We start from the raw sequence: 22269 nt of genomic DNA, 5'->3' as shown, positions 1-22269 counted from the left end.
GCGGGGCGTGAGCGGCGGAGGCGGTGGCTGCGGTGTCGCCTGCGCCGTCCCACCTGCGGCGGGAGCGCGTCCCCGCCCCGCACGCCGGCGCCCCCGCCTCGCTCGCCGCTGGCCGCACGACCGCCGGCCGCGCCTCACGGGGCCATCCCGCCCCTCGTGGCACAGCCCGGGGAGGGAGAGCGGCGGGGGAAGGCGGTGACACGGCCGCGCTCGGCCTCGCCCCCCGTGCCTGTGGGAGGGGGGCAGCCGCGGGGCGGGGCGTGAAGGGCCGGCGGCGGCTGCGGGGGCGTCGCTGCTGCGGGGCTGCCCCCGCCCGGGAGCGCTCGGGGGAGGGAGCGAAAGAAGGAAGGAAGGAAGAAGTCGCTGCTGCCGCTGCTGCAGGAGGAGAAGGAGGTAGTGGCGGCGGCGGTGCTGTTGCAGCCGCAGGCAGAGCCTCCCCCTCCCGCCGGGCCGGGCGGGGCGGGCTCCGCAACCGAGATGTCTCAGGAGCGGCCCAAGTTCTACCGGCAGGAGCTGAACAAGACGGTGTGGGAGGTGCCCGAGCGCTACCAGAACCTCTCCCCGGTCGGCTCCGGGGCCTACGGCTCCGTCTGGTGAGTGCAGGGAGGGGACGGGGCAGTGCGGGGGAGGTCGCCTTAGGTCGCTGCCCCGCCCCGCGGCCCCCGGTGCCCTGCAGGGACCCAGGGTGGGCACCGCGACGAGCTGGGCTCCTCTGTCCCCCGGGAGCTCCTGTCCCCTATGGATTCCTGTCCCCTATGGATTCCTGTTCCCCAGCTCTCCACCAGCCTCCTGCAAGAGACATTTTTGCTGCCCGACTTTACGCGCGGTGCTGCCGGGAAGCCGCAGTCTGGTCTTTGGAATGCGTCGGGCATTGCACCACATGGCAGGTGGCTCTGAAACATTTTTGCAGGGAAAGATAATAATGTGTCGTTGGCGGCCCCCCCCCGGCCCGCCCCGAATGAGCTCATATGGACGGATTTCAGTGAGGTTTCTCGCAGTTAGTAGGTGGGGAGTGCAGAGGGATGGAGCCCCCTCATAGCTGGCTTTGCAGAGCTGAGCTTGGCAGCTCTTGTCCCAGTTTCTTTCTGCACCTGAAGGATAGATTATATTTGAGGCAATTGTATTTTCATCCGGAATTTGTTGATAGGCAAGAAATAAAGAGAATGCTGGGAGGGCTGGTTTTGTATTCCTGGTTTGTTATAGTGCATTTACAAGCACCAATATTTTCTTGGCAATAATAGATGAACACAGGAGGACTCGTTTTATTGCTATGGAATTACTGCAATACACATACTGCAGAATGTGCTCCCTGGGAGAGTAAAGTCCTGCTGTGAGACCTGCAGAAATACAGGGAGCTGGAAGAGTTTGTTTTTTAATGCTTACCCAATAGGAACAAACCAGACTGCATGTGTGAGATACAATGCGTCCTTAATTTGTAGCTTCTCTGCTGAGCTGCGGTGGATCATTAAACATAAATGGAGCCGCATACTTTGCTTAAGCTTAAAGACAAGGTAGTATTTGAATCGTTCGACTCTAGACTTTAGCAGTCATTTAGTTAAATGTTCACAGATTACTGCCTCCTTTGATTAAAAAACATCTTCCACATGAGCATTCTGGGTTTTATTCTGTGTTCTTTGGTTCTGGGTTTTATTCTGAGTTCTTTGGTTCTGTCAAAGTGTGAGCAGAATTTTGAACTATGGGTGCATAATTACAAAGCTGCTTTGCTGTTGTGTTCGAGCAGGCATGCATATGTTTTTATTAATGTACTATGCAAATTTACACTATGGGTATCAGTTTTATTATAAGGAGGGACACATGCTGCATTTTGCTAGTAAAGAAAATAAGTTCCTTTGCACATGCTACAGTTTTAATGAAATGCTCAGCTGTTCTTAACCTGTTATAAAATTGTTGGTAAGTTGAGCTTAAATAACTTGCATTTTTTAAAATGCTGTGATTGCAGTGTGCAGAGGCTTGCATTTCATAAAAGTAAACCAGGCTGGTCAATTTTGTAGCAAGAATAACCAGTATGCTTGCTGAGGTGTGTTTTTGGTTTGGTTGTTGTTTTTTTTTTTTTTTTTTAAAAGCATAATTATAGAATGATTTTGATTGGAAGGGAATAGACAGGTTTCTTTTGGTGAAAGAAGGACCTTGTTAACACAGCTGATAAATACCCCTGTAAGTGTCACAGAGTTATGCAACTCCTGAAATATAATGGGAAATTAATTTGCTTTGTGCTGTGCCCTTTGTATTTTAAGGTTGATCCTACATCATACACCCCACTCCCATTTTCTCTTCCCCTCCCTACAATCTCCACTGTACATGTAATATTGCAAAGTTTGTTTTCAACCAGTAACTAAAGAGTTTGCATCATGAATTTCCTGTTTTGCTGTGTCAAAACTTTCGAAGATTGTGCAACTTTGTTCAGACCAAGTGAAACAGTTTTGTATTGGAAGCAATTTCAGACATGTGGCAGAGTCTTTTTACAGTCCATGTTAATGGCTTCCTGTATGTTCTTCTAAAAATAGTTTTCAGAAAAGATGTTGTGATATGGAAAGTATGTCAGAATTGAAAAAATCAAGGAAACAACAAAAACTTTTGCATATTTATGGACGTTTATTAAGCTGCAAGTGGTGATGCATATTATTTATGATATTCCTGCAAGGACTTGTTCTGCTGTGTCCCTTTAGAGATTTTTGTTTTCTCCAATAAAAAGTTTCATTTGGGGTTTGGTGCGTCCCTGTTGGGATAGCACATAGTGGTGTTTTAACAATCCTTAAAATGGTAACTATAGTTTGTTCACTGCATTGTTGCATTCAAATGTAATCAAATGCTCTGTTGTTTAAGTTGTCAAAATGAGGCATTTGACAATGAGGAATCTCCAGAAAGTGGAGGGGAAAATGAATAAAAAAGCAAGCATTAAGGTGCCAATGAGTCACTCAGACTGTTGGAGGCTGCTCTGAACGTGCTGTGAGTATGACTTGGAGCTCCCTGGTGCACAAACCTGACTTTGGGAGTCAGGGATGGAGGGGAGGCATTTCTGCAGGCAGCCTGAGCCCCTGCCTGAAATGACAGCAAATATTGCAGTTTTCTGAAGGGTGATGTGCAGTGCTAGAGGAATGAGCTTCAAATGGCCAGCTCAGGTATTTTTCAGGATCCATTTTTTAAAAACTGCAAATGTTGGGGATACAAATAGAGATTCAGTTCCAAAACTTTGAGGAAAATCTACGCACTCAGATTGATTCTTCCTAAGTCACATAACAATTGCCATGGCATCTGCTGTATGAAATGCTCTTTCATTCATTCTTGCCACATTTAGTGTATTTATACAACACAGTCTCTTGCTTGCTTTTGTAACCAGGCCTGCATTGAAAAAAGGGTTCCTGCCATATCCATTTTGTAATATTTCATGTAAGGAGAGGAGCCCAGACAATCCAACGTGTTGCAGTGGGAAGTTGCTGAGCAGGGATGGGATTGATTGGTGACTCACCCTTCACTTGGAGGATTGCTTCATTTCTTGCCTGTGCTGGAGGGAAGTCTCGACTCCTGGCATCAGTTCAGGCAGCTCTGAGCTCAGCAGAATGGTGTTTTCACCAATTTCCCATCAATTTCTAAAAGGCTGTGAAGCACATTCGGTAAATCTTAGTTTACTAATTGTTACATTTTTGCAGCTGTTCTTTGTTGTATTGATGCTTTTGTAAAATAAAGGGCTTGCTTTAGTTGCTTTGCAAGCTATCTGTATTGCCTTAATTAATTTGGAAAAGATTGAATGGCCAAGACTTACTCTTCCTCAAAATCTTGCATAAGATTTTTTTTTAGCTTTTTTAAAATAGACTGTCAAGTGATACAGCCCTCCAAAACCTGTGATTTCTTCCCATTGCAACCCACAGTTGTTTTAACACTGAGTCTGAATTTCTTGGCTACTGAGAATTTAGAGAAACATTATAGATTTAAGAAATTTTAGGACATTAGGGTCTAGAGGAAACGAAATAACCCTAAATAGCACATTTGTGTTATTAATCCACAGTTCCTCTGTGGATTTTTTTCCTAATCCCTTATCAAAGCTGCAAGTGCCTCCAAATGCTGTGTGTGCTTGGAGGGCCAGGTGCCTGCTCCTCCTGCAAGGTGTGGTAGATCTGTGAGGAGTGGTAGGAACAGAGCTGCAAAAGTGAGTGGGATGAAGCAGCCGCACAGGAAGGGTTGGCAGAAGATGTGTGGGGAGAGGGGAGCGGAGTGGGAGAAGGGCAGGCACAGAAAAGCTGCGAGCAGAGCTCAGACAGGGCTGGCAAGGAGCTGGGGCTGTCGGAGAACTGGGGATATGAAGGGAAATTATTGAGGGCACGTGTCCTACAGGGAGATTTTTATTGCAGCTTTCTTAGAAGCAGAAGCAATTCTAGCACAGGAGGATGATATTTGCAACTTTTATTGATATTTGCAACTTTTAGTGTGCTGGGAGGGTGATGACTGAAGTGCAGGTACAGAAGCAACTGCAGTCAATAATAAACTGTCAGCTGCTAATTGTGTTGTTCTGTCTGATTAGGAGTGCATAAATTAACTTCAGCACTAAGGAGATTCAGTCAGCTTGGGTATTTGCAGCTTATATTTAGCAAAATAGCCTTTGCACAGAAATTAACATTCTGATTATTTAATATTTAAATAAATTGGGCTCATAAGTAACCTTGTTACTTGGTTCTCTAAAGTAATTGTTTTCTTCTACCTCCTGTGTTGTGGATTCAATTCAGGTTAGATCAGAATTGTAATTTTAGCTCACTTGGGGTGAGGTGGATGCAGTTCATTTGCCATAGCTCAGTGCTATGTAAGAGGTTAAAAAAAAGTGTGATAAATTCTAAATTTGTGCTGATCTTGTTTTAAAAGGGATTTAAAACTGTGGATCATGTCATTTTTTTCCTAATTGGGCTTCTTTAGCTGCAGTGTGATCAGTGTAATGCAGCTGTTTAAAGTCTGTGATGAAAGGCAGCTCAGTGTTCTTTACCCTGTTCTCCAGCTGACAGCGCTTCTGTGCTCTGCAGGCACCATGAGCCAGTTATCTGCACTGGCAGAAAATTACTCAGCATCATTTGTCTGTGGGGAAATAGTCTTTAGGCCTCAAATATGACCAGACTTTGTGTTCTGACTTTAAATCTAGATTGTGAATGTTCAATTACACAGAATTTTCTTTCCTGAGCTTGTGCATTGTGCAGTTTAACCAGCACTGCTGGCTGCAGTTCCCTTGGAGGTTGTACAACTGCTACAACAGCGCAGTGACTTGATATTACCCCAAAAAATGTCATTTAAAAACAAAAAGTGAAATTGAATTTCATCTGAATCCTGAAATAGCTTATTTTGTGTCTGGTGGCTCTGAAATCTCAAAATCTTGGAAACCAAAAGAGAAATTTGTCTCTGGAGCTGTGGAGGTTTGAGATGCAGGGGATCACCTTCTTTGCAGATGAAAGAGTTGCTGGTATTTGCTGCATTTCGTACCTGAAATGTTTGGAAACTGGTGAAGATCCATGACTAATTTACAGCAGCATATGCTGAATGATGATGGTTACTCTTATTTTTGCTCTAAGTCCTGGAAAGCACCTTCTATATCAGTGAAATGCTGGCATGTATTTTCAGGCCAATCTAGAGATATTTGTGTATTGCAAGATGGTGATTTTTACCCAAGGCTGAAAAAAATTGAATTCTAAATTTCATGAAGTGTTGCTGCTTAAACATTGATTTATTTTTTTTTTCCTAGTGATGTGTGAAAACTTGAGAATTTGAAATCAACATTAAAAATGAATGCTGGATGGCTTCTTTTGTGTGCCTGGCTGAGGTGTAGAGGATAACTTGCATTGGAAGCAGTTGCTCAGGGGTGGTTTTTGAGGCAGTGTGAGAAGCTTGAGTAACTCAGCTCTGGCAGGGTGCTGCTGCTGTGACCTGGTGTCCTCCCTGTGTTTTCCAGAGAGGTCTTTCCACTCGGTGCATGCCCTTTATAGAAAGGGAGATGCTCTTCTTCCACTGTGCACTGAGGGATTTTCCATTGCTGCCAGGGCCTGGGGGAAGGGTCACTGCTGCTGTTTGTGTTTCTATTTCACTTACCAAATTCCTTGCAACCTGGGCAAATTTGAGATGAGGAGTCTTTTTGCAGGCTAGTTCTTGGTGGCTGCTTTAAAAGCAAATGACAGCTGCCTTTATTTCACATGGCTCCTTTGGTGGGGTGGGCGTTGTGGTTTGCATATGCAATTGTGGGTTTATTCTAGGACTGCTCTTGTGATTGGTTTTGAGCTTTGTTAGTAAAGCTTTATATTTAACACTTTATAAATATTTTTTCTTGATATTTATCTAGAACTAGTGCATACTCACTTTTAAATGGAACCAGGAGTTCACCTGAAGCATAAATGCAGCAGAAAAATCAACCAGTATTGTCCTGGTGTGACTCTTTCCATTCCATACTTTCCCCATATTCATTGCCTTGAGTGAAGTGTTGATTTCATATCCTCTCTTTCTCTTCCTCCTTCCTTTTTAACAGACCAGAGATTTATAATTGGATAAGAAATTGCTTAAAATATAATTTTACTGTACCCTCTCTATATATGTATGTGTATAAATATATGTATATAGTTACTGACTAGGATTAAATAAGTCCTCATGGACTCTTAAGAAAAAATACTACTTGTATGTGCAAGGTTTCTGCTAAAGGGACAAGTTTTGGTAATGTACAGCTACTTATCATTTATTCCCATGCACTTTTGTATAACAGAACTTGGTGATTGGATGAGATTTACCAAAGAAATTTAATCGTAACTGATTTTATTAGGCAAAGTCTTGGATTTTTGTGTGGATTGAATCCATGAAAATAGTATTTTGAGCATAGCATTTTGTGATCAAGTGTGGTGTTTGAAAGCATGTTTAGGAATAGTGGTAGTATTTACAAGTGCTCTTCTCTCCAGAGTTTTAGTGCATGATTATGTTTAAGAGCACTTCAGGCAGCAGAGTCATAAACATTTCTTTTTCTTTCTACAAGATTTCCCTTTTCTGTGTGGACAAGACTCATCTTTTAAACATTTTCTGAAGAAACCAAATTGTGTAAAATTGTGAAGATATTGGGTGGCGTGCAGGTTATGGACCAGGATAAATGCTGTTGCCTGTAACTCGGTGTCTGGAGTAAGTGTGGATTTGAAGGCATTCCCCCAGAGTTCATTTGATGCTCTGCCTGCTCTGTGTTGCAGCTCTGCCTTTGACACCAAGACAGGCTTGCGGGTGGCGGTGAAGAAGCTCTCGCGGCCCTTCCAGTCCATCATCCACGCCAAGAGAACCTACCGGGAGCTGCGGCTGCTCAAGCACATGAAACACGAAAATGTGAGTGCAGGCACAGCCCCAGCTGCACCGAGCAGCCTGCAGCATTGCTCTTTCCTTGCTGCATGGGGTTTTTTCCTCATGGAGTCCAAGGTATTGGAGTGTCTGGTTCATGATGATGGGAGGGAGTAAATGGAGCTGCAGAGCTCTCACGTGTCTGCATCAAGTTTGCCAGTTCCAGGAGGCTTTGTTAGCTTGCATAAAGCACAACACTGAACAGATGGAAATGAAACATCTACTGGAATAAATACTTCAGTGCCACAAAGGATCTTAGTAACTGCTATAAATATCTCTCACAGCTTTTCTCTTCACTGTTTTCTTTTCAGGTGATTGGCTTGTTGGATGTGTTCACCCCTGCCAAATCACTAGAAGAATTCAATGATGTGTAGGTAACTTCTCTGAAGATTGCCATAAAATGTCTTTTGTATCTCCTTTCCCAGGTTATGACAGAAATATTTGTCTGCCACCACTCACAAATAATCCTGAATTCAGCACAAAGTCACAGTATGTCCTAAGCTATTGAACTTGTCAGAATTGTTCACCTGCTGTGGTTTACTGCCCAGTGCAGTTGGAATCACTGAACTAATTTGCTACATTATTTAAAGTGTCACGATCTATGTTCCATTGAGCAACGTGCTTTGGGACAGTCAGCTCTGCTACTGGAGATTTATGGGGAATTTTTATCCTAATCCTCTTCAAGAGATTGCTTCACAGTCCACGTGTTTGCTTTTGTTCACAGGTACTTGGTGACACATCTCATGGGAGCAGACCTGAACAACATTGTGAAATGCCAGAAGCTCACTGATGACCACGTGCAGTTCCTCATTTACCAGATCCTTCGGGGCCTGAAGGTGAGTGTCCCTGTGTTCCCTGCGTGGGGACAGCTCACCATGGGGTGTGGAAGTTCCTGGTCAATGTTACACCCTCAGAGATTCAGATGTGTGCATAGGGCTTCTATAACTTCCCTCAAATATTGCAGAATAACGTTTTATTATTGTTGTTTCACTTCTGCCTCTCTGGAGCTCTGCATCAGTAAGGTTTCCTATCATTTTTATGTGTTCCTATGGGCAGAGTCTAGAAAATGATGAGCTGTGATGCCCCCTGGTCTGCTCTGGCAATGAATTTTCCATTTCTTCAGTTTTGTTTACTTGTGTTGTTCCACTCATGTGGCAGCACTCCTGGGTGTTCCTAAGGAGAGGCAAACTGGAACACCCACCTGGTGAAACCCACAGACACACAGACAGACTGACAGACTGGAGGATCTGAATTGTGTGGGCTGGGCTAGGGCAGTATTTTCCAGGGAAGAGATGAGGAGGTGGCTGCTTGGACTGTTACATAAATTTTGTCTCATCTTATTTTACAGTACATCCATTCAGCTGACATAATACACAGGGTGAGTATTCATTCTAAGATTGTTTCCTGTAGTGAAATAATATCTTTAAAAAATGAAGCGTGAACTTTTACAATATAGCACCAAGGGAAACCAGAGAAAATTCTCTGAAAGTTTTTTTGGTTAAGTAGTAAAAAGTTTGAACAGGGAAGTGGTTGTCAAGATCCATAATTTTCCTTTGTGAATTAGCTTTTCTCTTAAATACAAATATGCAGCACCAGTGTTGCCTTTATGCATTTTTGGTTGTGTGTGACACCTCTGAAAACCACAGAAGAGATTTCTCACTCTGATAAAATAATTTATCCAAAGTTAGTATTTGCCCTCAGTTAGAATCTGTATTTTTATCTCTGTTGACAATTTTATCTACTTCAGACTCGTGAAACAACACATACTCCACTGTTAATGCTGATGTTTAATTTTTTAGGATTTAAAACCCAGTAACCTAGCTGTTAATGAAGACTGTGAGCTAAAGGTAATGTAATTTAAAAATCTGATTTGTTTGAGTGCCATGTGAATGTCCCTTGCAACTTAAGTGTCAAAACAATTCCTTTTGAAAGTACTTTGATAGGAAAGTAATAATGTGCTTCCCAGCTGTAGAGTTGTAAGGATGTGGTTTTTGTATCTGGTCCTGTGTTTTTAGTGAATCATCATGCAAGTGCAGAGCTAACAGCTTTAGTTTGTGTTTCCTTGTTTTGGAGACAAGATACCCAGCTGTAATTCTGATTGTTGGTCCTACGCTGTTCTAGCCTAGTGTCTTCTCAGAGGTTGTGAAATTTGGTTTCATAACGTGTTTTTGCAGCTCTCCCACCTGTCCTGTCCCCAGGGAGTGCTTGCCTGGTGTTTGTTTGTTGCCCTGCAGTGTTGGTTTGTTTTGCAGATCCTGGATTTCGGGCTGGCGCGGCACACGGACGATGAGATGACCGGCTACGTGGCCACCCGGTGGTACAGGGCCCCTGAGATCATGCTCAACTGGATGCACTACAACCAGACAGGTAATGCCTTCAGCAGCACAGGAATCCTCTGATTTGTCAAGTTTCTGGATTGTGAGGGGATAATAAAAGAGGTTGTCCTTGCACGTGCATCTCCCTTTGATTGCATAAGTTGGCACTCCTGGTAATTATGACTTGGAGTTGGTATTGGAACCACTTTCTGTCAGATGGAAGTGAAGAATCATTGTGATAGCATTCACCAGGAATCTGAACCTTTGAAACTGCAATCAGCAAATATTGTCAGCACTTATCCTTGCTTTTCCTAGCAGAGTGGTTTTTAAACAAGTGACTGGGATGTGTCTGGTTGAGGAGAGTGTCTGGATCTGTAGTGTGAAGAGATGACAAAAAGTGCTGTGAGACTGTTTCAGGACAGAGTTGTTTGCTCTGGTTGGATGGGATGGTTCTGCTCAGGCTGTGTTTTTATGCATCATGTGTTGTTTTCTGTTTTATTTTGTTCAGTTGATATTTGGTCAGTGGGATGCATTATGGCTGAGCTGTTGACTGGAAGAACATTGTTCCCTGGCACAGACCGTATCCTTTAGAAGTAATTTCTTTTTTGAAATTGAAATTAGATCTTCATTTTCACATAGTTGACAAGAAAATAAATTCTGGGTTTAATTATGGACTTCTGTTTGTTTGTTTTTAAATTAATGGCTTCTTTTACTCACAGTACAAAGAGGTGAGTTCTTGATTTTGCTGCACATCTGTTCCTCTTTATTGTCTATTGTCATCATTAGATTTATATACTCTTTGTTTCTGTTACTTTCCTTTAAGTTTATTTAAATTGATTAGTTGAGTTTCTAGCTAATACTTGCATGGATGTCTGCCAAGAATCCTCTCATGCTTCAGGTTTCTTGCAAATGTGATTCCCTTCTGGCCTCTCTTCTTTTCTCCTGGAGGTATCCTGGCTGTGAGAGCAGTGGGTTTGCAGATTTGGTGCCAAGGTTCTCATTAAAATTGCTCTGCAATGTTCAGGTTCCATTTCCATGCCTGACTGTGAACCTCCTTTCACAGTGTGCTTGTACTGATGTGAAAGTTCAACCTTGAATAAGATCTTTCCGAAATATTTTTTTTGCCTCATCAGAGTGGACTGGGTAGGACACTTTGGCAAATTTGAGAGAACTTTATGAGATTTGGTCATATTTTCCCCAGGAAATTGGAAGTGAGACTTGATGCAAATTGTTGCACTTAAAATTTTTGCTTAGCCACACAAGATTGGGGTGAGATTTACTACTGGCAAGATTTTTCATTGCCTAGAGATTGAGCTTTCATTTGCCAGAGAAAATTACATTGCCCACCTTTTACTAAAGTTTGTTATTTCAACCGCAGTCTGTTCATTTTAGTAACTTTTGTTAATTTGTTAGTATTTGTGTTAGTGAATTTAAGTATGTTAGCGCTTGATGAAAAGGAAGCTGGTGTTGGAATTGCTGCCTGCTGTTTATTTACCTTCAGAAAACATCTGGGTTCCAAAACTCCCTCCTGAGGAGAAGCTTTCATTCCAGCTTTCAGTGTCACCTCTTTTCAATGTGCTTTAACTTTATCCTCTCCTCTTTCTCTGCTTGACTCCATCTCATAATTTCTCTCTGAATTTGTTGTACTGTGCTGTGTAGTCATCTCTGCTGTATTTTTCTCTTGTCAGATGCAGAAACTGAATTAAACAAAAGCTGGTATATTTTTATCTGTTGATTCAGCATGTGTAGGTTGGTTTGGACAGATTTTTTTTGGTTTCTTTTAAGAAAAACTGAGATACCAAGAATTGTTCATTCAAACAAAGCAAAAGCCTTTAAACTGTTGCCATTATTTAACCCTAGCAACAGTGACACTTCAGATTTTAAAGAACTTGATGCTTGCAACTAAAATATTTGTAATAGGATTTGCAATGTGTAAGAAATGCTTCATGGTTTTGATTTATTTTGTGGTTTTTATGAATTGAACAAAATGGTGATTCTTCCAAGTCTGAGAAGTTTTTTATCCAACTCTGTTCTTAGCTGTAAATTAGAGCCACAGATATCTGCAATGCAAAATGAAGTTTACTTCTAGGAGCTCATTTATTTGCTTTATCATAATAAGGTACTTCATTCATTTATGTCTCCCAGCAGATGCTTGTGATGATTTACTTTAAATGCTCAATTTCATTTGCAAATGGCAGTAATGCTTTTTAATTAAATGCTTTTTCTGTTTTGAGTTGCTTAGATTTAAGAAACAGGCCCAATGCTTTCCTATCTTAGACTTTGTAGTAGTGTAATTCTTCCAGTGCTTCTGTTTAAAACTAAAAGGGGAGCAGGGTTGGTTCTGAATCCTGTTTGTGCATGGAACTCTTACCCAAGGATTGGAAAGGACCCTGGCTGGCATCTAAAGACAGCAAGCACAATTAAGATAAGTCAGTTCTGGTTTCTTCCTGTCTTGGAAGGCTCTTTGAAATCTTTATATGTGCATTACTTTAGGAGAGAGTTGAAGGGGTTTTCCAGGTTTAGATCCTGTTGGGTAGTTCTGGGCCCTTAATTTTATTGTACCCACAGATTTGCAGAGGCTCTTGTTCCTCCTGTGGTGTCACTGTACAATTGCTGACTTCCTGACTTTGGAGTTAATATTAACATGAATAATTCAAGGTATGTTTGCCTTGTATCCAGTAGCCAAGGATGTGATATATCCATATCCAGCTCTAGAAAATTCCCTGTGCAGTTGGAGGCAATGGGACTTTGTGTTGCTGGAAATTGCTCCTGTTTGACAGCTGAACATGTGAAATAGTTCTTGCTTTTTGGTCTCAAGATGTAAATTTTCTCAACTGTGAGCCTTGCATTTCCAAAATTAGAATGACAGAATATGTAATGGCTCCTCAGGATGATCACCCTCTGTTCAGATGGTTCTCTTGTTAAGTGTTGGTCCCTTTCAGCAAGTATTTGGCAGGAATGCTGGGATGTTGTTTACAGTCCCTCACTTATTTCTGTGCACAGCCTGGGGATGCACCCATTCAGTGCAGGTAAGCTGTGAGTTCATTCAGTCAGGTAAGTAAAAAAGCTGGACTCTGAACTGAGGATCTTCAGTGCTGCCTGTGATGATTGTGCCTCTGATAAATGAATGTTGAGTTTAAACCTCTGAATCTGTAGAGATTCTAATCACAGCTGTCATTGACTTAAAGCAAGAATTGAGATACTCTTAGGAAAACCCTGTGGTTAATTTGGGCTTAGCTCTGCAGGATTGCTGAACTACTTCTAATTTACAACTGAATGGAAGGTAATTGAATTATCCCTATTGTAATCTATGGGTGGAAGCATTGGATGAAAGATGGATTTCTAATACTGGTGAAATCTCTGTCAGGAGCTGGAGAAGGGGATCAGGATTGTGGGAAAGGAGTCAGAGACCAAAAAGTGAGGTGTTGAAAATCAGAGTCCTTCAGGCATTGGACTCTGATCCTTGTGAGTCCCTTCCCACTCAGCATTTTCTGTGCATGGGAGGCTTAGCTGAGGCTTTCTTGTTGGTGTTGTTTTATCTGTCTGTTGCCAAGATCAGTTTCTGTTAAACACAAATATTCAACTTTTGCAGCTCTGAATGTGAATGATTCATACAAATAGGCAGGAGAGTTGACTTTGTTTGAATATTTGACTCACACAAAATAATATAAAATAAAAATAAGAATATCTAGCTTTTTCTTGGACTACTTTAGCATTTTTATATGTTTTGTGTTCCCTTAAACTCTGGAGAGTGTCTTTTTTACTGTTTTTATTCAGTATTATGAAACTTCCATGATAACTAACCAGTCTGAAGTTACATATTCTTCTGATACACCTTGTTCTTGCTTGTGATGGCAGCTAAAACAACTTGGAACTTTGCTTTGCCTGGATAAGCCATTACAATCTTGTGAGATTTGAGGCTGGTGGTGATAGCAGGTTATTTTCTGAATTTCAGAATCCCTCCTCAGTCCTTGGGAGTACCTTGAAGATGGCCCTTGGGGTTTGCATGCTGTGCTTTCCTTCCCCATGCACATGTGCTGGTGTTTTTCTCCTGCTTTGTATTTACTAAATCTCTTTCCTGTCTTTATTGCTTGTGGCTCATTTCTCTGGGAGGTGCTGGGCCCTGTAGTTAATGCTGCAGTTGAGCAGGTTGGAGATGGCAGGCCTAAAACCAGGAGCAGGGTTGGGTTTTGGCAGAGGCAGTTCCACAGTCTGTGTTTTTCCTTATTTATCTCAGAAGTATCTTCTACTAGCAAACAGGGCAGCAATAATGTTGGCACACCAGTGGCTTTTAAATGCCTTTAAATAACTTCAGTATTTAAACTGACCTGTGGCATGTTAGCACTCTTAAATTTGCACTTCACCTGCTGCTTGCACAACAAGTGCAAGAAGGTAAAGACTGTTTTAAATAGCTCTGAAGAAAATCTCATTTAAATGAGCCAGTTGTGGTTAGTAGAGTGCCCTTTGCTGATTCTCCTACAGCATATTCTGATCTCATTTTAAGCATTGACTCTTCAGAGTTTGCAATTCAGCTGTGCTAAATCCAACTAGATATTGGGTTTACTCTTAGGTTTTGAGTGTTTTGAGTAGCTAGAAGTTTGCCAAGTAACTTTACAAGTGGAAAATTAATTCAGCTCTTCTGACAAAGTGATGATTCCAGAGCTCTTAATTAATTTGATAGATAAAACTTTAGACTAAAGCTTACCTCAAAAGATGGTGGTTTTAGCAAAGCATTGGTGATTCCCTTCATACAGAGTTTGTCAGTATTACAGGAACTGTGTTGTTTTCTAGGGTTTTTTAAACAGGTGACAGTTTTTGAAGTTCTTGCAGTAAATTAATAGATACTCTAAGAAGGAACTGCAGCTGTATCTCCAGCCATCAGGAAGGCATTGATCCCAGAAAACAAGATTGTCTAAAAAGATTTGTGTAACTACTTTGGTATCATATTAAAGGCAAATATAAACATTATGGACAGTCTGAAATCCCTGTAGAGGATTATTCAGGGAAGAAGGGAGATTATGCATTGATGGTTTTAAAAAGGATCCTTTGTGTCTTCTTAGTGTCTTGAGATTTAGACGTGGAACAGTGTCTTTGATGGATTCCCCCCTCAATTGTGTGTTTTGTCACCTAGGCCTTGTTAAAGGGGACAGCTCAGGCTGGCAGCTCTGTTCCTGGTAAAACATTCTTTCCATCTGCAGTGCTCCCTCCTGAGAGCTCTGCACAGAGCTGTGTTAAACCTGAGCCCTGCTCTGCTGCTGCAGCAGGTCTGGAGGGCAGGAGGGATGTTCAGGTGTTTGATCTGCCCTGGTGGTGCCAGGAGGTGCCAGGCAGGACCCTGTGCCAGCTGCAGCAGCTCAGCCTCCCTGCCCATGGTGAGGTGATGCTGCAGGGTCCAATCATTTCCTGACCTCCTGAGCTTTAGAAGTGGCTGAGTGAGCTTGGAAGGTGTTCACAAAAAGCCTTGACTTTCCTCTTAATATGAGTGCCTACCCTTTGCAGCCTTCTGCTTTACTTCAGCTGTTACTAATGCAAGCTAATCCTGTGACCTGCAGCTTGGTGTGGGGCCTGAGGGGTGAAGGGAGCATGGAAGTTCAGCCTTTGCCACTGGGGCTAAAGATTTCTGCTCCAAAATAGTTGAGGATGCAGTGCCCCATTCCATGCATGTGGGGTATATGCAGACAAGATGTTCAATCAGTCTGATACAAGAGAGCTCAGTTATATTCAGTTGTAACAAGAGGAATGAATATGGTTTGTCTAAAATAGCTTTTCAGTCCAGGCCTTGGCAAGAATTAATTTGCAGCGTTAATAGGGTGATGTGTTGCGCTTTTCATTTTGATTTCTCCCAGCATTTTCCTTTATGGTCCATCATTAGATATTGATCAGTTGAAGCTCATTTTGAGACTCGTTGGAACCCCAGGGCCTGAGCTTTTGAAGAAAATCTCCTCAGAGTCTGTGAGTTTACACTTTGATTGTAATATCTGCCCTTTCAGAAGTCCCAAGTCTGTGTGTTGTTCTCCTGTAGTCTTATCTGTAGAATGTGTTGGGATTTATTTTCTGTTATTTTTCTTCCTTTGTAATCCTTTGCTCTTGGATGGCTTTAAGTTCTTTTGCTTTGTGTATCTGATCTTTATTCCTCTTACCTCTGCCCATGGTATGATTTCATCCTTCCATATTCTCATTTTACTGCTTCGTGACTTTTCTCTCAGTTTGTGGGTTTATGCTTTGTGATCTGTTGTACCATCAGGTGTTACTGGGGAAGTATTTTTCACAGCTAAGAGCTTGAGGCTTGTCTCAGTTATTATTTCTCCAGATTGCATACCCAGGGATCTTTCTAAATAGGAGCAGGTGTGTTATCCTCTAAACACACACAGTCCCTTCTGTAGTGTGATTAATTTCTGAAACACTGCTGCCATATCTTTGTTTTTGTAGCAGAAAATGCCTTTTAGGTGCCTTTCTGTAGCAGCTGTTGCAGGGCCCACAGCAGAGTCTGCTCTTGTGCTATGTGGGTTTTGCTGTATGGGGCCCTTTTACCAAGGGAGCACCAAAAAGGCTTCCTGCAGTCACTCTGGGAGGGTCACCTCCATTTGCAGCACTTGCTGTGCTGTAGGAATCTCAAATTGTGAATTGTGCAAACCCAGTGTGAAATGGCCTTTAATTGTACCTGTTCCTGAAGGAGGAGTGAATAAATCAGAGCCAGGGAGGAGCAGGTGAATGCTCAGTGAGCACTGAGGCCACTGCAGTTTGTGAGCTGCAGGAGGGGATCAGAGCTGTGGAAAGTGGTGAGAGGATTATGTGGTGCTGCAGCTTAATGTTCCTGTAACAGTGACTGTAAATACAAGTGTGAGATTAGCCTTGAATAACACCTGCTGGAGGGATGTGCACTGCAAATTGGGATCAATTGGGCAACTTGCTGAACATCCCACCAAAGTAAAAAGTAAAAACCAAAGTAAAACACCTGGGATGTTCCAGCTTTGGAGAGATTAGAGCTGAATAACCCAGACTGATTTGGTTGCCCTGTGAGCTGACCTTAAGGCTACTCTGGTGTTTGAAGTACAGGGATTAGTAAGAGACATAAGATGGAAGGTTGACTAAATTAAGCAGAAGATTAATTTGCATGTGTAAGTTGAAGTGGGTCTTTTTTTAAACATTATTGCACAATAAAAATAATAATTGCTCTTATCCTGGTTTGAAACAAGTCTGTTTAAAAAAAAGGGCAGTAAATACTGTTTCTACTCTTTATCCATTGTATGGGGAAGGCAAAACTCTTTAGTGTTTGATGGTTTTGCGTGTGTCACTATAACAAATTCTGGTTTTCTGCTGCATTACTTTACTGACTCTCACTTTCCCTGTTCACTGATACCTGCTAACTCTGTTCTATGCAATGCTAATGTTTTGCTAATTTTGCATTTAATGCCTTCTGTCACCCAGCCCACATCAAAGGGCACTCAGCTGTTCAGAAGGTGTCAGTTGTGAGCCAGTTTCACTTTGCACCACAAGAAACTTAAGCACTTTCTATGCAGCAAGAGGGAAAAAAAAGCTGGTAACCAGTACAGAGGGTAGAGTTTTTGTTTCTGTTTTCATTTTTGTTCATTTTCCTGAAGCTGTGTGTAGCTGCACAGCTCAGGGAAAATTTTGTGGAGTAGCCTCAGCCAAAGGAAATGTCTACTCTGATGGCTTAAAACTGCTGGGAAATGTGAACACAACCTTGTTGGAGTGGAATGCTCCTTCCCTTGGACAGAAATACTTTCTGTACTGGCACTTACCAGCTGAGCAGTGATTCTCCATTGCTTTGTGTTCACTCGTGAAATTGCTGAACATCTCCCAGGTAGCTGAAACAATTAGCGGTCCCTGCCTGGATGGCTTTTGCCTTGTGGTTTGCAGAAGAGATGCTTTTGTATGCGACTGTTTTCTGTTTGAAATGGTTTTTGCACTGTTTTTAACAAAGCCCTTGACGAGGCACTTAAGATATTAACCAGCTTCAGCAGATCATGCGTCTGACGGGAACGCCCCCTGCCTATCTCATTAACAGGATGCCCAGCCACGAGGTGAGATCTGAGAGAGGAAGGGGGAGTGCAGGGCAGGGCTGCACTCAGCGTTCACCACTTCTGTGAATGAAAGGCTTGCATGTGGCATGGGGTGGGCAATTAACTACTGCTCTTCTGCAAGACTTTGGTACTAAAGGAAGGTGTGAGATTTGGACAGTGTGTGCTCAGCCACAGACGCGTGAGACTGGGAGAGCCTGGCTGTGAGCTGGTTTTGCTTTGTGTGCTGTGCAGCTCAGCAAAGCTCAGCAGGCTGCACCCAGCCTTGCTGGGACACAGGGGCTCAGCTCTTCCTGCGCCTCTCTGCTTTCCAATCTTTGCCACAAGTAACATCAGCTCTTCCTCTACTGTCTTGAGTGCCTTAGTTGGGACAGGGTAATGCTGATGTGCTTATAGGTGTCAGAGTAAGCAAGGAGACAGACCATAATAACCAGTGCTTCTGGATGGTTGAGGTTGAAAAGAACTTGATCTTGCTGGCTGGATATTGTCTGATACTTCAACAGAGCATTTCTTTCCACAGGCAAGAAACTACATCCAGTCTTTGTCTTACATGCCGAAAATGAACTTTGAAAATGTCTTTATTGGTGCCAATCCCCTGGGTAAGACCTGTTTATTGAATTTTCCTGAAACTGAAGCTAGCATGTCCTGTCCTTTGGAGAGTCCCAAAGCTTTGTTCTGGCTGCAGGAGTAGTGCAGAGCAGGGTTGTGTTTATGAAGGATGTGTGGGCCAAGGGTGTAAGAGGAACAAAATGCTGGATGATGGTGGGTCCTGAGAAACTACAGATTGCTCATCCATGTTGGGCTTTTAGAAGCTTTACATTTCAGAGCAGAGTCCCACAGCTGATGTGAGAGATGCTGTATGTCTGGTGCTCTTGCAGCCGTGGACTTGCTGGAGAAGATGCTGGTGCTGGACACGGACAAGCGCATCACGGCCGCCGAGGCGCTGGCCCACGCCTACTTCGCCCAGTACCACGACCCCGACGATGAGCCCGTGGCAGACCCCTATGACCAGTCCTTTGAAAGCAGAGAGCTTGAGATTGAAGAATGGAAAAGTGAGTCTGGGCCAGGGGAAAGACAGCTTCTCTTGTGGTTGTAGAATTATGGAATATGCTGAGTTGGAAGGGACCCACAGGATGATGGAGTCCAACTCCTGGCCCTGCACAGGGCTCCTGTACAAGTCCAGAATCCCATCCTGGGCATCCCTGAGAGCATTGTCCAAGCACTCCTGGAGCTCTGGCAGCCTCAGGGCTGTGCCCATTCCCTGGGGAGCCTGGGCAGCGCCCAGCAGAAGAACCTTTCCCTGAGATCCAACCCAGCCCTCCTGACCCAGCTCCAGCCGCTCCCTTGGGTGCTGTCACTGCGCACAGAGAGCACAGATTGGAGCTGCCCCTCTCACACCTTGCTGAGTCTCCCCTCAGTCTCCTCTCCATCCCATGAGCTGAGGTTCAGCTAAGCCATGGTCAGAGGCACAGCAGAAAGTGAGAAAAGTGTGGGCAGGCTGTTGATTCTGTCCTTACACTAAGTGAATCTGCCACATGCTGTGTGCAGATTTAGCACAGTCCCTGGTAACTAATTACTGCTAGGAGCACACAAACATATCCTTGTTTTCAAACTTGCATCTCCTCAATGCTCTGGAAGTATCTTTTATTGTGTATGTTGGTCTCTGAGAGTGGTGTAACCATTCTTTTCTTCTTTGTCTTAATTAAACAACACTTTCTGTGTAAAATGCTGTTAGAACACTTGAGATTGTTGCAGGTTTTCTTGCATGAAGGTGTGTCTGGTAGTGCTACCACAGTCCTGCTGCTGAGTTTCTGTCCCACTTCTCCCCCCAGGCCTGACTTACGATGAAGTGATCAGCTTTGTGCCACCCCCGCTCGACCAAGAGGAGATGGAGTCCTGAGAAACTGCTCTCTTCTGTTTGTCCCACTCACTGTGAAGGGAAGGCCTTTTCATAGGGACTCTCCAATTATCGTTCAAGTGCCTCATCACAACAATATTCTCCTTAGTGGAGGGGTTTTGTGTGTGTTGAACTGGGGAGGGAGGGGGGAGGGAAGGAAGCTGAGTCTATGTAAACATGCTGCATGCTCTTGTATTCTGTGTACAGCCTGGGGCAAGCCTCTGGAGACCTGTTCTGACTGCACTTAGTTCTTCCAGAGTGACAGTGCACCACCAGCCTGCACTGCTGGGCCGAGGTGAGGAAGGTGACAGTGACAGTTTGGTTGCAATCATTGCCATTTATCAATTCTCCTACAACTGAGTAACCTCAAAAAGAATGAAAGTTGGTTTATAGGCTTAGAGAGTCCTCTGTTTTCTTCAGGACTGAAGGTGGGGTTGAGGGATGTCCTTGTTCAATGCCAGGTGTGTGATTTACATCCAGATCTTCCTGGTGCAGCAGAGTGTAGAGGCCTTCTGGTGTCTGCTTCTTGGAACATGAAAAGATGTTGTTTGAAACTGTAAATATGTTTGTGCCTTAAATAAAGGGGGAGAGAGGGGGAAAGGAAGTCTGGGGTGGAAATCTGACCCACTGTTCTTGAGAGTGAAGGCTCCCAGGTAGCGAGGCATGAACTCAATGTAATTGGGAAGTAATTTTGAGGCAACAGCTTCAACCCCTGGATTGGGTATTCCTGTGTTTTTCACTTTCCTCCTCCTCTTGTTCTGAGGTTTTTCAGCATTATCTCCAGGAGCCAGAGGTTGGGGAAGATCCTTGCTAGCCACACGTTTGTGTATTCTGTTCCCTACAAGGTGGTGTGTTTTTGCATGTTGTAGCTGTGTGTGCATGTAGAGCTGCTTGATTTTTGTCCTTACTTTTTGGGGATGGCACTGGGGGCAGTTCAGTCATCAGTGAAATGTTGCTGAGTACCTCAGGCAGTGCCATAAAATCACAGCACCCTTCCTGCTGTGCTGCAGCTCCTTGTGAAATAGCTGCCATCCTAGAGGCTTCAACGAGGGAAGGATGTCATGTCCAGCACCAGAGCAACATGCACCTTTTTCTTTGTTCTGACCTTCTCTCTGCAGAGGAGAGCTTGGGTGGAAAGGTTTCTTGTGAGATCAGATGTAAAAAACGTTCTTTAAAGAAATGACTATAGTATCTTGTGCCAGAACTTAAGTTATTTCCTGAAAAGATTTTTTTTTAGAAGTATTGGAACCCAAAGCAAAGAAATAAGCATGCATAAACACACAATCACCCTTTCACTGTCTATATCTATAAATACAAATATTTATATACATAAAACTAACATTTACTAGAAGTTTTTTTATCCTCTCACGTAAGAGCTTCTTGGCTGTTTCTTAGCAGGTTGATCTCTGCCCGAGGAAACATGAGAAGGGAGTATGTTTGAATACAAACATGGTTCAAATATTTTGTATTTTCCAGGCCTCTGCATGAGTGAAGTGCCCAGAGTTAGAGACTGGCAGGAGGGAGGTTTCTCAGCATGTTTGTGTGCTCCATCTGTAGCTGGCGAACTCAGGAGCCCAATTTTAGGGCTTCTGGAGGAAACATTTTTAGAATTTAATTTGTTGCAGGCATCCTGTGTGGGCAATGTACCAGTGTATGTGAGGAGAAAGGCTTTTGCAGTATTTTGTATTCTTGTTACCTGTGGGGCAGAGAGTGTTTTTGTAGTGTTTTTGCCCCATGTTTGAAGAGGCAGCACAAAGGGATGGGATGTGGATGACAAAGCCATTGATTCTTCCTAGGCTACTTCCCAGCGATCTCTTCAGGCCAAAAGTTCAATAAAGGTCTGGGCTGAGATGAAGAGAGCAGCTCTGTTGTGCTTTAGGATAAAACTCTCCACAGCCCAACAAAATCAAGACAAAAAGCCTCCCTTTTCTGCTGGGCCAGCAGTCTGGGTATTCAAATAAAAATGTAGATATACTATGTAAACCTACAGCAAGATTATTTTTATCAGCCGTTTTCTGTGTAGATGCTACAGTGTGATTTCATGCGGAAATATTGCTAAAGATTTTTAAAGCCTCTCGGTGTTGTGCGTGTGGGTGTGTCTGTGTGTGTGAGTGGGAATGGTTCATTGGAGTCTGTCCTGAGGGAGCCCCTGGGGCACAAACTCCCTGCTGCCAGTGCCGTGCTGTGCTCAGCTGCCCGGGCACCACGCTGCACCCAAAAGCAGAGATCTGCTATTTTGTTTCTATCCATGGATTTTGCTGTAATTGGTTATGCCAGATAAGATGTCACAATACCACTGGTTAAAAATAAAATCTATTTTTCAGATTTACTGCACTGCTGGTACTTGGAAACCTCTTGCACTGACGTGTTGAGTTTTTGGCATGGTGTGAATTTCTCTGCTGTGCTGTGGGGGATCCTGGGTGCGATGGCTGGGAGGGAACAAGGTGGCTGGAGGCTGACTCTGCTGCCATAGGGCTTCTTGTCCCTTTTTCCACCAATCTGAAGTTTCCTGTTTGACTTGGTCACTGGAGTTAACTCATCTCAGTACACCCAGACCTGCCCCGGCAATTCAGGGCTCCCTAATTGGGTGCTGATTGCAAGGGCTGTGTTCCTCAAATGACCCAGGAGTTACATGTTTGCTTAAGGACCAGGAGCTTTTGCT

The 22269-nt window shown here is 43.4% G+C and overlaps 1 protein-coding gene across 2 annotated transcripts; it reads left to right on the top strand.

Annotated features, from left to right (window-relative positions):
* The first annotated feature begins 254 nt into the window (after positions 1-254).
* Positions 255-21936, top strand: MAPK14 (mitogen-activated protein kinase 14). 2 transcript variants are annotated; one of them, XM_054293997.1, is made up of 12 exons: positions 255-593; positions 7212-7341; positions 7665-7723; positions 8078-8189; positions 8702-8731; positions 9153-9200; positions 9606-9720; positions 10177-10248; positions 15541-15620; positions 18231-18309; positions 18589-18762; positions 19543-21936. In XM_054293997.1, exons 1-12 carry the CDS (start codon positions 478-480, stop codon positions 19608-19610), a joined length of 1083 nt encoding a protein of 360 aa, XP_054149972.1. In that variant the 5' UTR covers positions 255-477; the 3' UTR covers positions 19611-21936. The 2 variants fall into 2 exon arrangements, with proteins under 2 accessions (XP_054149972.1, XP_054149971.1); XM_054293996.1 differs by lacking the exon at positions 15541-15620 and adding an exon at positions 17634-17713 and having other exon boundaries at positions 256-593.
* Positions 21937-22269: the final 333 nt, after the last annotated feature.

The sequence above is a fragment of the Melozone crissalis genome, unplaced genomic scaffold (assembly GCF_028551555.1).
Source record: "Melozone crissalis strain CALT ecotype California unplaced genomic scaffold, PUWL_Pcris_2 ptg000198l_1, whole genome shotgun sequence".
NCBI classification, from domain to species: Eukaryota; Metazoa; Chordata; class Aves; order Passeriformes; family Passerellidae; genus Melozone; species Melozone crissalis.
The sequence above is the reverse complement of the archived record's forward strand: the minus strand, read 5'-3'. Positions and strand labels throughout refer to the sequence as shown.

Excerpts from the sequence above, each read along its gene's own strand:
- MAPK14 (XM_054293997.1), top strand. The coding sequence starts at position 478 with ATGTCTCAGGAGCGGCCCAAGTTCTACCGGCAGGAGCTGAACAAGACG. Across the intron at positions 7,342-7,664 it reads AGCACATGAAACACGAAAAT|GTGATTGGCTTGTTGGATGT; the intron begins GTGAGTGCAGGC and ends TTTTCTTTTCAG. Across the intron at positions 10,249-15,540 it reads ATTGTTCCCTGGCACAGACC|ATATTGATCAGTTGAAGCTC; the intron begins GTATCCTTTAGA and ends GTCCATCATTAG.